General features: G+C 37.7%; 1 protein-coding gene across 1 annotated transcript in view; it reads right to left on the minus strand.

Annotated features, from left to right (window-relative positions):
• IFT57 (intraflagellar transport 57) overlaps positions 1 to 10,496 on the minus strand; it is a 53,855-nt gene extending 43,359 nt beyond the window's left edge. Inside the window, exons 1-4 of the mRNA XM_038582732.1 lie at positions 10,268 to 10,496; positions 7,454 to 7,616; positions 6,543 to 6,661; positions 4,212 to 4,302 (exon numbers count right to left, since the gene is read on the minus strand). Of these exons, the coding sequence (XP_038438660.1) occupies positions 4,212 to 4,302; positions 6,543 to 6,661; positions 7,454 to 7,616; positions 10,268 to 10,479 (585 nt within the window). The 5' untranslated portion in view covers positions 10,480 to 10,496. The remainder of the gene's footprint in view (positions 1 to 4,211; positions 4,303 to 6,542; positions 6,662 to 7,453; positions 7,617 to 10,267) is intronic.
• Between the last annotated feature and the right edge of the window lie 3,634 nt (positions 10,497 to 14,130).

Below are 14,130 nucleotides of genomic sequence, written 5' to 3' on the forward strand. Positions count from 1 at the left end.
AGCTCGATACAAAGACTAATGCAGGAAAGAGTATTTAAAAGCCCAGTGGTGTGCATAAAGTAGGGCATAATGTTATTAGCAGCTCATCTGTTTTTTTGAGGTTTTGATGATACCTTTTAAAATAGGGCCTTTTTATAGTCACTGAAAAAAAGAAAAAAAAAAAGATGGAAGAACTATTGCTATAAAACTAGGGCTAAATAAACAGAAGAAGACAAAAGAAACAGTGCACAGTGGCAAATCTGAAATAGGAGAGATAATGGAAGGAGTTAATGGCAATTTTGAGAAAACAATGAAAATGGACAACAATGAGGTTGACAGAATATTTTCACCTGCTCCAGGGACCAATCCCATTAATGCATATTTTTGACATCTCGTCTTTTATATGCTCAAGTTTAATAAATTAATAAGGTTAGTCATTAGTACTGCTTGGCCCATGGCCCCTAAAACTATTTAAAGATATTAAGGGCAGCCCGGGTGGCTCAGCGGTTTAGTGCTGCCTTTAGCCCAGGGCGTGATCCTGGAGACCGGGGATCGAGTCCCACGTCGGGCTCCCTGCATGGAGCCTGCTTCTCCCTCTGCCTGTGTCTCTGCCTCTCTCCCTCTCTCTCTCTCTCTCTGTCTCTCATGGATAAATAAATCTTTAAAAAAAGCAAAGATATTAAAATATTAAATCTATTTAAAGATATGGAATATATATTTTAGATACTAACCTTGTATCTCAGATATTAACTATCTTAAAACATACTTCAGGTAGATTCCAAGCTGGTCCTGATCTCTGAACCAATTGGAGTGGGGGGTAGGGTCAAAAGTGACCCTTTGAGAGGCAATCCCTTTCCCAAAATACAGCAAAAAATGGAGTCTGAGCAGGTTTTAAAGCATGTAGAACAAAAAATATCTCCCCTTTCTCTTCAAATGTCTTCATGGTGACAAGTGACAAAGTGGGTAAAAAACTGAACAAGAGGTTTAACCACATGCTAAGACAGTGAATGGACTGTAGGCCTCAAAGGAAAAAAACAAAACAACATAGTAAGTGTGTGTTATTTAGTGGACACTTCCACATATCCAGTTCTACAAAGCTGCAGTGAGAGAGTTCAAAAATAATCTTTATCTTCAAGGACTCAGAAGATGTAAGACAGTGGTTCCCAAAATGTGGTTCTAAGACAGTCAGCGTCAGCATCACCTGGGAGCTTGTTAGGGTGCAGATTCTAAGGGTCCCTCCCAGAACTACTCTGATACTCAGGGTGGGCCCACTAAGTAAGCTATGAGAACTATGTTAATCTTTGGGAAATTGGAAAGATTTTTTTATATATATAAAATATGAAGCAATATAAATGCAGAGCATAAATATACTCAAGTGACATTTACTTTTTTTATGTTTACATTTTTTTACATTTACTTTTTAGGGAAGATGGGCAGTGGAGCACAGACATATAGACAAAATTGATGTAACTGTTTACATTTTAAATCTTAACCATAAATGCAGATACACACCTTTGAGATGAAGCTCAGTTTATTCTGTGTTTGCACTGACAATGACCTACTTAACAACCAGAGTAAATGATTTAAATGCCAATGACAATGCCCATGGGAGAAGAGACAAGTTTATTATGCTTTTACAATAACCTAATCAGTACTGTTTACATAGGGAATCAATAAATACTTGTTGAATTAGTACTGGATTAAATGCTAATAGGTAAAAAGCTTTAATAGTAGGCAGTCAAAAAAAAAAAAGGATTTAACTTACTACGTATTAGTAAGAGAGCATTCAAAAGGAATCCAAATATAAACAGACTTAGAAAAAAGTTTTAAAATAAACTAAAAGGATTCTGATTTCAGTAATTCAGAAGACACTCAACAATTTCCTACCATTTCTTTGTCTAATATGTACTATGTACCCTCTTAATTCTGTGCCAATTAATAAGTATATGATTATATAGAGCAGGTGAAAATATTGTTTTGTGACCAATAAATTTTTTTTAAGTTATCAATGTGTCCTATCTTGATTTGACAAGTTTAAAACTGAAGGATTCTAGTTTCTAGACGATTATAGCAGAACTTTGTCAGAAATTATCTTTTCCACCGTTGAGCCAACCTGCAATCTCTGGCAACAAAATAATGTAACATCCCACTACCCAAACACTTTTTGGCACTCATCTCCTTACTAAAAGGAATGGGAGAGGTAATGGGAGGGCTCCTTAAAATGACAGTAAGAAAGAAAAGGAAAAAATTCAAGAGACTTGACATAAGGGAACCAGCAGCCTCAGAAGCAACCTTTGAGTAAGTCCTTCAGGAGGTCTTTACCTTACAGTTGGGAAGAAATGTGAAAAGAGGCTACTTTCTAGTTTGTTTCTCTAATTTACACACCTAATGATGTTGCTTTGGACTTTAAAAGGTTCTCAGAAAAAACTAGCTATATTTCTAAAAGTTATATAACAATTTGCTGACAGCTGATTGTGTAGTCAAATAGTTAATGAACGCCCACTTTGCACCAGACACTGCACAATAACGTGGAGATATTAAAAAAAGTGCAAAATTATAGTCTGACTAGTAGGTTTTTGTACTTTTTTTTTCCTGACTGACAGTTTTGAGTTATGTCTCTGAAGCTAAATGTTGATGCACTAGGGCCAGGTGTCTGTCTATAAACCGTTAACTAATAAATAGTTACTAAAGAGAGAAGATGAGGAAAATACCTGAGTAAAATAAATGAGATGAACAAATGGGAATATATGAGAACTTAGCATTTCCTGAGCCTGAATGGAAAGATCTATTACACAAAGATAAGTCAAAACTCCTTAAAATGGCCAAAATGATCTGGACCTGGTCTATCTTTCCTATCAATCCTAAACCACACACATGCACATACCCGCCTCACTGAGGAAATCTGGCCCCAATGGTCTTCTCTCAGTTCCTGGATCAAGCTAAGCTCTTTCCTGCTTCAGAGCTTTTGTACATGTAGTTCCACCAGGGTCTTGCCCAACAGGTGCTCAATAAAATGCATGCAGAATGAATGAATATATATTTACCTTAACTTTTAAAATGTACATTTTTAAAAGGTATTTTTTAAGTTGATTAGTTTTACAATGGTGTTTTTCCTTCTATAAATAACAGTCTTCTTTTTTCTATTTATGGTTTAAAATATTTACACTACTGATACATGTTAAAAAAACTTTGACAATACAAAGCAGCATAAAAAAGGAAATAATCATCCATGATCTTTCTACCCATATATAACTAATGTTAACATTATTATTTTTCCTTTTTTGTATATTTTATATACTTGGGTTTATGTGTACAGCATAAGTTATCATCCCTATGTCACTAACATTTCTTTGTAAACAATTTTAATGGCTATATAATATTCTACTATTTGAATATAGTCTAATTTATTTAATGGTTAGTTTTAGCATTTGCTATAAAACAATGCAGTGATTTTTAAGCATATAATAGCTTAATAAATTAAGATGAAATACATAATATACTTATTATCTATTGATTTAAAAATTCACTTGGAAAATGTAATTGGTCTATGACAATAAAATACACTTCAAAAAAGGGTCTTTTTCCTGCTATTTCAGTTCCAGATCATAGGTATACTTCCTAAAACACCAGGGTCATTCCATCTCTGGATCTGAGAAAGTGTTCTTTTTCTCTATTAGTTTAATCTGTTATACACACTTGATCATTTACTTTCACAATATGAATAGAATGTTAAGAATTGTAAAGGCCCAGATGCTGCCAAAAAATTTAAATAATGTTGGTATTTATAACTATTTTTAAAAATTCCTAAAGGGTAGCATTTACCCTAATTTTAGAAGCATACAGGAGTTCCTGAGAAATGAATAGTGTTCTTACGAAGTAGAATATATTAATCCTAAATCTTATTATTCTTTTTCAAGTTCTTTATTATTTATGGCCCATTTCAAATCATGAATGGTGCTAATAAAATATTTACTCATATAACCAGTAGTCCACAATTTCCTGTCTACAGTTTAAGAACCTCTGCTATAATTCAGACCTCAATCATTAGAAAACATGAGCATTAACTTAACCAAAGGTCTAAACAACTGATGTGTGGTGCTCTATTTAAAAGCTTTTTTACTCTAGAAACAATGAAATGAAATATATTACTAAAAATAGAAGTCTGGGGGAATTAAGAGAAGGGAAACGAATTCAAAGGTAGAAAGAAACAAAATGTTCAGCAATACACATACCACAAATTCTTCATCCACTTTATTTAATGTTAATTCTGCATCATCTTCTGGGACAGTTTCTTCTTCTAATTCTTCCACTGGGTATGTTGGTCTAAAATAATAAGGCTTAGTATGAGATGAGAGTTAAAAACAAAACATTTTAACAAGATAAAAGGGCATAATGTGAATATCAAGAATTTCCTCTACACTGGATCTTGTCCTTTCTTAGCCCCCTTCCATAATCACTATTACATGTCTACCAATATTGTAAACAAACATTAATCTTTGCCAACCATATAAGTGAAAAATCTCTTGTTTTAATTGCATTTCCTTCAGAGAGTGGGTGAATACTTTTTCATGTTTTAATTGGTTATTTTGTATCTTAAGAAGTTTAATGCTTTGCCTAACTTGTGTTAGAAACAATTTTCCTAGTTTATCACTTACAATTTTGGCTATTAAGGACTGTTACAATTCTTATTACACACACTTGGCAACCTTTTCTTGCATGGATCCTAGTAGCTTTAACATCATATACAAGGCTTTTCCCTCATATGACACGTCCCACCCTTCTTTCACCTTTTAGTATGCCTATGGTTTCATTTTTTACATTTACATTTTTGACAGATCTGAAATTTATTTTGATAAAATAAGAAGGGTCCCAGCTTTCTAGCTTCCAAAAGCTACTCAATGGTCCTAAGTATTGAATGACCATTTCCCCAGCAAGATTAATGACATATATTTTCCATATTAAAAATACCTGAAAGTATTTAAGTTTATTTCTAGAAACCTATTGAAAAATCCATACCTCAGAGAGATTAACAAAATACAAAAATCAACATTTAATATTAAGGAAAGAAAGTACTGAGAACCAAATCAATCTTCTTAAGGAATAAATTTTCTATTTTATTAATTAGAATTAGATAATATCTCAAAAGCAGTGTTCTTCTAGGATTTGCTTTGACATATTTAATATGTAAAATAATCATCTATAAATATGTAATTTCTATGTAATTTACATGTTATGTAGCTGACATATTATCTGATGCCTACTTTTAATATTTTCCCCCCTTTTCTCCCCATGTATTCACAATCCTTATAAATTATCCAAATCACAATACATGGTCAAGAATTAAATATGCCTAGAAACAAAGGAGGTACAAAATTGAATAGTGGTTGAGATACCAATCACTTCAGGTGAATTTAGAACACATTGTGCAATAAATTTAATGATATTTAAAAAATCCCAAATGGGGTAGCACATCTCATAACTTTTCTTGGAGTCTAATAAAGAAGTAATGTGAATCATGTAGTTTATTCCTTATATTGCACTAACTGGTAATATTTAGGTTGAAGCATATGAAACTGACATTTTTTAGTTCAGTGATAGGTTAATATCAGTAATTTCATATGGTTCAAGTTGATGATGACCTAAGTCAAGTACATTTTTTAAGTACTTATTAATAAGGGAATAGATTATTTACATGAGAATATAATTAAATATACATTAAAATATTAACAGGGAACAATATATACACCTTTCCAAAGAAATTTTTTCTCATCCCAAAGCACTGCTTGCTCATGTCTTACCTGAATAATGATTTTCACAATCTCTAACCTGTCAATAATTCCAATCTTCAAAGAACCAAATTTATGTATTTCCTAACTATACCTTATATAAATTGATAGTTTCTGAATATTTTATTCTCTTACCCACAAGATCGACATTTATTGAGTATCTATGATATACAAAGTGCTATGCTAACTGCCATACAGTACATATGAAGAGTTCATAGTTTCTGGCAAGAAATCCACACCTGTAAACAAATGTCTTTAATACCAAGGGATAAATACAATATTAGAAGCATAAACAAATCACTATCAGGATAGAGAAAGAAGCAATGAACAATGTCTAAGAGAGTGTCACATGGCTTTTTCAGGTGGCTATTATTTTTGCCAGTATCTATAAGCAAAAGAGAAAATTCCACTTAAAGTACTATATTAATTTCCATTTTTTCCTTAAATCTACAGCTATCAGTTACCCCCACGAATATACTATCCTTGTGTGTATAAATAAAGAGACCCTGAAAAAATTTCCTACATTGATGAAGATATTCAGTTACAGTTAAACCTTTAATAATTTATATATTTGAACTGGGAAGGGACATGATAAAATCAGAACTGGTGTGAATATACTAGATATTCCAATTTTGTCTATGCAGACATTTCTATGCATTTTCAGCTTAGAATAGTCAAGAGGAAATACTTTTTGTCAGTTCAATTAAATAGCTCTGAACCCACAGAGGAAAAAGCTATCCACATAAAATTACTATTGCCAGATTGGGTAATTTTTACCTTTTCCAAGTGAAACCAATATATTTTAATGCTTCTTCTGCTAGACAGTCAAGAACATAGCATACGTGTTCTCCATAACCTGACTTTAATTTTGAAGGAGGAAAATCTGCAGTTCTGCCCTGAAATACAAAAGATAAACAGGGTATTATTTGTTATTTATATTCCAAATGTCAAAATATTTTAAGCAAAGTACTGCTGAATAAATGTATCACTTCTCTACTTTTCAGATATGATTTAGAATAACTGTAATTATGTTGCTTCTCAGAAATCCATCTTTCAATCCATTGATACATAAAAAACTAAAGGAAAATGAAGATGTTTTATTGTCAAAGGTGTCAAATTGAAAGGCAATAACCTCATGACAGAACAAGTAATTGATCCTGGTAGGGTGAAAAAACAGTAAACCTACTAGCTTGGTATCCCATCATTAAGCAACCATAGGAAAGACAGGGTGAATCAGTTGTCAAAAATTAATAACATGTGTGCCAAAAATTCTTACTGCCTGTCCCCCAGGAAAAGTCAGAAATGAAAAGTACAACTGCTATCATGGTCTATTAAATCAAAGCTCCCTTTCAAAATACAGTGTTTCAGCTTCCTACTATCATTTTTTAGAAGGAGAACTAAGTATCCATAAATTTACCTCTGAGACATAACAAGATTAAGAAAAATATTATTACTTTGGGCTATAAAGAATACACTGAACATTTTTAGAAGTAGCATCAATATTGTAATATCAACCATTCTGAGGTTTTATCTGAAAAAAATCCAGACATAATTTTATATATGTATGTATGGGTGTGTATAGGCATATTCATAGAAAATTCATCTAAAAGGGTTACATCTACATTGAATTATCAGTATTAAAATTTATAACTTGATAACATTCTGAAAAAAGAGTTATTTACACTTACAAATAATCGAAGCTCAGACAATATGTTAGATATAGTTGCATTGGGGTCATCATATTCTTGATGTTGCTCAAAAGGGCGTCCTGCTTTGTTAATCAACCAAGCAGCAAGAGTGCAAAACATGTAGAACTGTTCACCAGGGTTGGTAGGCAGTGCAAAATAATGTCTGTTTCAAAACAAGGCAGGGAGGATGAAATATGAAGTATTGCAAACAACTTTATGGTAACTAAAGAGACTAAGCCCAAAATTGCTAAAGAACTATTTTTTAACGGCTTTAAAATCAAAAGACATTTATAAATCACTCTGAAGTTTCCAGTAATCCACAATACTCATATTAAAGTTTTTAACCAATAGGACTAGGGCAACTACTACTATACACAAAACATTAGATCAAATATCTTAGACCCAGTAAATTCAGGGCATGTTAAAAAACTGATCATGTACAACTTTTGCCAAAATCATTTACATGTCAGGAATAATGAATAAGAGAGTATCTCTTGAAAATGGTAATTGGGAATTAAGAGAATTTCAGAGTTAAAAAAAGACTTTAATGATTATTCGCTATGCATTTTTACAGTTTTTACAATGTCACTGGTATCTTTACATACTGTTCCCAACCTATCAGGTATGTTAAACAGTTGTCCTCATCTTAGCTGCATATTTGAAGCACCTGAGGAGCTCATCGAACTATTGCTACCAGACCAAACCTTGCTTCTTCCCTTATGAATTATATCAGAACTTCTGGGAATAAAGCCCCAGTACAAGTATGTTTCAAAAACTTCCTAGATGGTTTTAAGGTGGCAGGATTAAGAACCATGGAGTATCACATCCACAGTCTAACAAACATTTGCTGACTTTTGCTAAATACTCTAGCTTACTAAAAACAGTCCTATGAAGATCAATATGATTTATACTTAAATAGGTTAAGAATAAACTTGCTCACAACATTCAAGTCAGTTTGATCAAAGTTCTTAGTTTGTCTTCGCAGTTACTAATTTTATGTGCAGCTTTAATTGTATTTGTGGCTATTACAACTGTTTTTCCTTAGAATCATCAGTCTGCTCTTTCATGCTTCCCAAACTTTTTCCTGCAGGTACATGCAAATGTTCTGATGACAGCTGAGAAGAAAAAGGTCAGGAGGTCCTTCCAGGTGTACGTTCACAACACTTTCAAGGTGAGATTTTTCTTACAGATTGATGATAACTCCAGGACAGAGGACTGGATATTGATAAATCCTCCAGACTAGGACAGTGTTTCTCAAACTTAAGCATGTATCAGAATCACTGGAAAGGCTTGTTAAACAGACCTGTAGGCTCCACCCCTAGAATTTCTGATGCAGTAGACCTGGGAAAGGGCTTGTGGAATTGCATTTCTAACAAGTTCCAAAGTGATGCTGCTGCTTGGTCTGATGACCACACTCTGGGAACCATTAAATTGGGATATTGCCACGCAAATCCATGATTCACAATATCCTGCAGAACTCCTTAGGAAGTTGTACAGAGGGTTATATCACTAGAACCTTAAAACCATTTTCTTTTGAAAAATATACTTGGGAACAAAAATGCATTTTTATCATAGAAAATGTTGGTTGTTTAGATTATCCTGATTCATTGAAGCAGTAATTCCCAATCCCAGAATTTCTTTTTTTTTTTTTTTAAAGATTTTATTTATTTATTCATGAGAGACACAGAAAAAGAAGCAGAGACACAGAGGGAGAAGTAGGCTCCATGCAGGGAGCCCAACGTAGGACCTGATCCTGAGTCTCCAGGATCACACCCTGGGCCGAAGGCAGGCACTAAACTGCTGAGCCACCCGGGGCTGCCCCCAATTCCCAAAACTTCTATCATGGATCAAGCAACACCAGTTTTCCCTCTAACTTTTCTCCTATTATGGACGGCCTTGATCATATGGGCAGTTTACACAGAGCCTATGTATATCTTAAAATTCAAGTCCTTGGAAGAGAGCAAGGAATGAGATCAAAACTGTCCAGGGAAATTACCTTCGGCCAGGTATAGCCATTAAAAGCAAGCATTACAGATTCTCCATCTAAATTGCATTTTAGACCATAAACAAATGTTAAGTACTAACTTATTTATCCGGCCGTCACTAAGCTGTGGATTGAAAGATGGAGTGCTAGCCATGCATCACCCTCAACAACTCCTGGCCCTGACTTCAGGATGCGATGGGCTTTTCCCCACCAGGAGCAAGGGCAGAATTCTCGGTCGTCTGCTACACACGGTTCTAACAGTCGTTGGGGTCACTGGCCTTTCCCACGGCCTAGTTTCTGGGAGCACGGTTACTGCCAAGGCTTTTCAACCAGAGCAGCGAGTCAACAAGTTTCCTGACTGCATGTAGAGTCAGGGGAGGCCCTGGGTACTCACAGTTACCAGTCGCAGAGGAAACACCAAAACTAGAGCTGGAGCCAAGACGGTGACGGGGCTCACCTGTGGGCCGAGGGAGCTTAGGGGTGAGGTCAGTATTCCCCCCCACACACACACTTTCTTGTGTTTTTCTGAGTCCTCTACACTAGGTACTTTTATGACTTTTATAAACAGAAAAAAACAAACAGTTTTGTGGAGGTGCGTGTGTGCTTTCAGGACCAGGAGAGCCAGGCCGTCTTCTGAAACTTTCCTCTACCAACCAACCAAGGCTAACCCGGGGGCTCCGCGGCCTCTGCCGCCAGGTTCGGGGAGAGGTGCCCCTCCTGGCTAGCAGGTGGCGGCAGGTGCTACCTGGCGCTCCAGGCTCCCGGAGGCCGGAGGCGGCCTGTCCCGGGGGCCCGGTCGGCACCCGGCGCTGGAGGACGGGGGCACCCACCTGGACGGGGGCTTCAGGTTGTGCTTCCGGAGGAGGTCCTCCTCGTAGTGGAGCAGCTTCAGCTTCTCCACCAGGTCCTCCATCACCACGAACATGTGGTAGGCCGCGCCGGGCCCCCGCTCCACGACCGCCTCCCCTGCCCCTTCGCCGCGGGACCGAGGCACTCCATCCTCCACACCTGCCGGCGCGGCCACCGCCGCCGCGGCCGCCATCACGGAGCCGGCAGGAAGCGCCCGGCGTGGGCTCGGGCCCACACACCTCGGCGGCCGCCGCCGCCGCCGGGACCGCCGCGACCCGTTACCAGGGAAACTAGACCCCGCCCCCTTCCCGCCCTGGTTTCTTCTGAAGTCCCTCCAACCAGGGCGGGCCTTGCGGGTGACGTCACGCCGGGCCCGCCTCCGAGGAGGAGGTGGCTGGGAGGTAGCCCCGCCCCTGGGGGGGGAGGCGGGGCGGATGGTTCGCCTCCGCGTCAGGCCACGCCTCCTGGCGCCGGGGGGCGGAGCGCGTTTGTGCTGAGCGCTCCGGTTGGCTGTGGACGGGCGGGGGCGGGGCCGGGGGCGGGGCCGGGGGCGGGGCCGGGGCTGCGGTTACGGACCGCCCCGAGCGGGTTAGGGTAGCGCGCGGACAAAATTAAAGGGGAAGGAGGACGCGGAATGTGGCAGGCTAAGCCGGCGCGCTGCTGTGTTTTCGTTTCTTGTCTCAAAATTGGAAGTTTTCACGGTTGCACCAATAGTCGACGTCGTAGGTTTCCCTTTACCTCAGGAACTTTCCAACAAGAGGTTTCTGTATTTCAAAGACTATTATAAACCTTGAAGTCTCCTAATTCCCCCGTTACTCGGGCGCTGGGAAAGGGAAGGGGTGAGGAAAGGAAAGGCAGAGGGGCCCCCGGGAAGGATTGGTTCTGCCTCGGGAACAAGAATTCTAAGTTCACATCCTGTCGATTCATTGGTTTCGAGCCCGTTACATGGAGCCTAAAAGTTGGGGGTTCCTAGTTAAGAATAAAAAAAAGGGGGGGGGGGAGTTATCCTGAATTTCTCTGCACGACAGCTCTCAGGGGGCTAAGGGGGGTACTGCTGCATCTGCAGCTCTTGACTTAGGAAGTCAGGAAAGGTCACGTAACTGACCACCGCTTTACAGTTCTCAAAAGGGTCTTGCGTGTCAAGCAGCTTTCCAAAAAGCTGCATAAAATACTAGATAAGCGGTAGATGTGTGTAGGTCTCCTGGGAGAAGAAACGTGTGGGAAGAGGTGGAAAATGTGTTTGTGTTTATAATGTGGTTTGGGGGAGATCTCTGATGTTTTATACCTGCTCCTAGAGAATACAGAAGTCACTTTTTTTTTTTTTTGACATAACTGGAGTTTTGAAATTTACCTAATATATTTTTGTTTTTGTTAGAAAATGAGTGGAGGAGCACTTTTTCATTTTAATATCAGTTTAGACCTAACTTTCAGACATTAAGAAAGTTATTAAAGTGGGATATCAGGAAGGCAAATACCTTTTTCCATTCACCAGAGAAATACATAAAATAATTTAGAAAATAACCAAAAGGGAAGGGCCATAGAGAATTGCTTTTTAAATAAATAACATTCCTTTCCTACTGCAAGTCATTAACCAGCTGCTTTTAATAAAGGTAGGTTGGAAAATTGGATTTGGCTGTACCCCACTGTAGATTTGTTTTTTGGGTTTTTTGTTTTGTTTTGTTTGCTTCCTTAGAAAAGTGTTTCTCATCCATACATCCCCACCGCAGCTACCATATTTGTGGGTGAGGGATATTGTGGTATGTCTGTATAACTTTCAGAGTACAAAAAGGATGTATAGCTTTTTACAATTGGAAAAGAAAAATGAAAGTTCAGACACATGCTTTGAGATGCTTGGTTAGTCAACAAGCAACCTGTGGCTGTTTATATGACACTCAAAAAGGTTTCAGACTTTACAGGTAAATTGGTTCCACCCAAGGACGTAGATGTTCTCTGCTGTCTGCATAAGATGTTCTGACATTTTCAGAAAGTTATATATAGCACTCAAGATGAAATAGCCAAACATTGTATTTGGCAGAGAAATACCTCCAACAACATATGTATTTTCACTAGGGGGAAAAAAAATCCCACCTGTCCCAGAACCTAGCCATTTTCTTCCCAGGTACAATACTGCTGCATCCTGGCTTGAAAGCAGTATGAAGAATTATTTTTCCTCTTCATTGTTGTGAAGAAAAAAGACTAAACTATAAAGTGTACCACAGTAACTGTGGCACAGAGAGAATGAAAGAAACAAAAAGCCAACTGTTCAACATTGTGTGATTTCCCATAGGAAAAAAAAAAAAAAAAAGATGAGAACGCTGAAATGTCATTTCATTCTTATAAGGTCCAGGGAAGAGTTTGCTGAATCTTTGTTTACCCATCGTGGCTGAGAACACTTCTCTTTCCCTGCTGGAAGTAGTTTCCTTCACATGTCTGAGAATGCGTACTTAAATCCTCTTCCAGCTGTTTCAGCCACTTGGAAGCTTTAGGGTACGTTTTTGTTAGTAATTTTGCAGGACTAGCTCCTATATTGACCAAGGAGTTAGAGAAGAGCTTGAAGGGGAAGGAATATTGAGGCATGTGCTTACTTCCTTTTGAGAATCTTAAGGGATTTATCCCTGGCTCTATATGTTGACTGCAATTAATAGCCAGGCTTTTCCCTTGGACTTTTATCTCTTGCAAACCATGAAATGATTGGAGGTAATTTTTAAGGCCCTTAAGATCTTTTTGTGAGTAAATGGGCTAATCTCTGGAAACTGAACAGTATTCTGATCAAAGAGGGATTTAAACTAAATGGATTTCCCTGAAAGATGCTGCGCAAGGCCGGTGATGAAAAGGAGGCAGGTTCAAAGATGGAGGAAGGCTTTCCAGCTGCATCTCTAACTGGAAGACAAGACTGGGCATACTTAAAGAACCAACCTGCTTTGTGTTATAAATGGCTTAGTACCACCCATTCAAGATGTTAAAAACTTAGAAAGCGACTAATTGAATAAAACTTTCTTAGGCTAATAGAAAGTACCTGCCAGAAATCTAAAAAGAAAAAAGTCATGTTTAAATGTGAAGCATTGGAGGCAATGCCTTTTATTTTTATTTTATCTTTTTAAAGATGTTATTTATTTATTCATCAGAGACACAGAAAGAAGCAGAGACATACACAGAGGGAGAAGCAGGTTCCCTGCAGGGAGCCTGATGTGGGACCTCATCAGAATCAAGTCCCCCTCAGGATCAAGTCCTGAGCCAAAGGCAGATGCTCAACCACTGAGCCACCCAGGTGTCCCGACAATGCCTTTTAAAGTCAAGAACAAGATGAAGACACTCACTATTGGAAACTGTACTACTAGAAATCAGAGCCAGTACACTGGATGAAAATTAGTAAATATTGCAGAAGAAACTGTTGCAGGTGATACAATTAAGTAAAAAAGTCCAAGAGAATTTATAGACAAGCTATTAAGACAGCTCAGCAAGTTTGCCTTATATGACAAGATCCAAACTAAAGAAAAGTTACTAGAAAAACAAAAACTTCAAAAAAAAAAAAAAGAGCAATATATAGCAAGCAAGAATAAGTCTAAAATTATCATCATGGTGAAATTGTTAAACTTTACTGAAAGTCGTGGAAATATCCAAACAGGGATATGATGTTCATGAATGAGAAAAATTAGTTCTCTTTGCCCAATCTTTAAATTCAATGAATTTTGGATAAAATTGCAAGAGGGCTGACACTGAAAAATCATACATAAGAATAAATTCAAAGAAGATTGGAGAAGGAATCATTATCAGATAGTGTTTTCCTAATCAAAGTGTAACTTAAAATAATAACATCACAGGAATAAATAGAAGACGGCCTGGA

This window comes from Canis lupus, chromosome 33, assembly GCF_011100685.1.
Source record: "Canis lupus familiaris isolate Mischka breed German Shepherd chromosome 33, alternate assembly UU_Cfam_GSD_1.0, whole genome shotgun sequence".
Classification (NCBI taxonomy): Eukaryota; Metazoa; Chordata; class Mammalia; order Carnivora; family Canidae; genus Canis; species Canis lupus.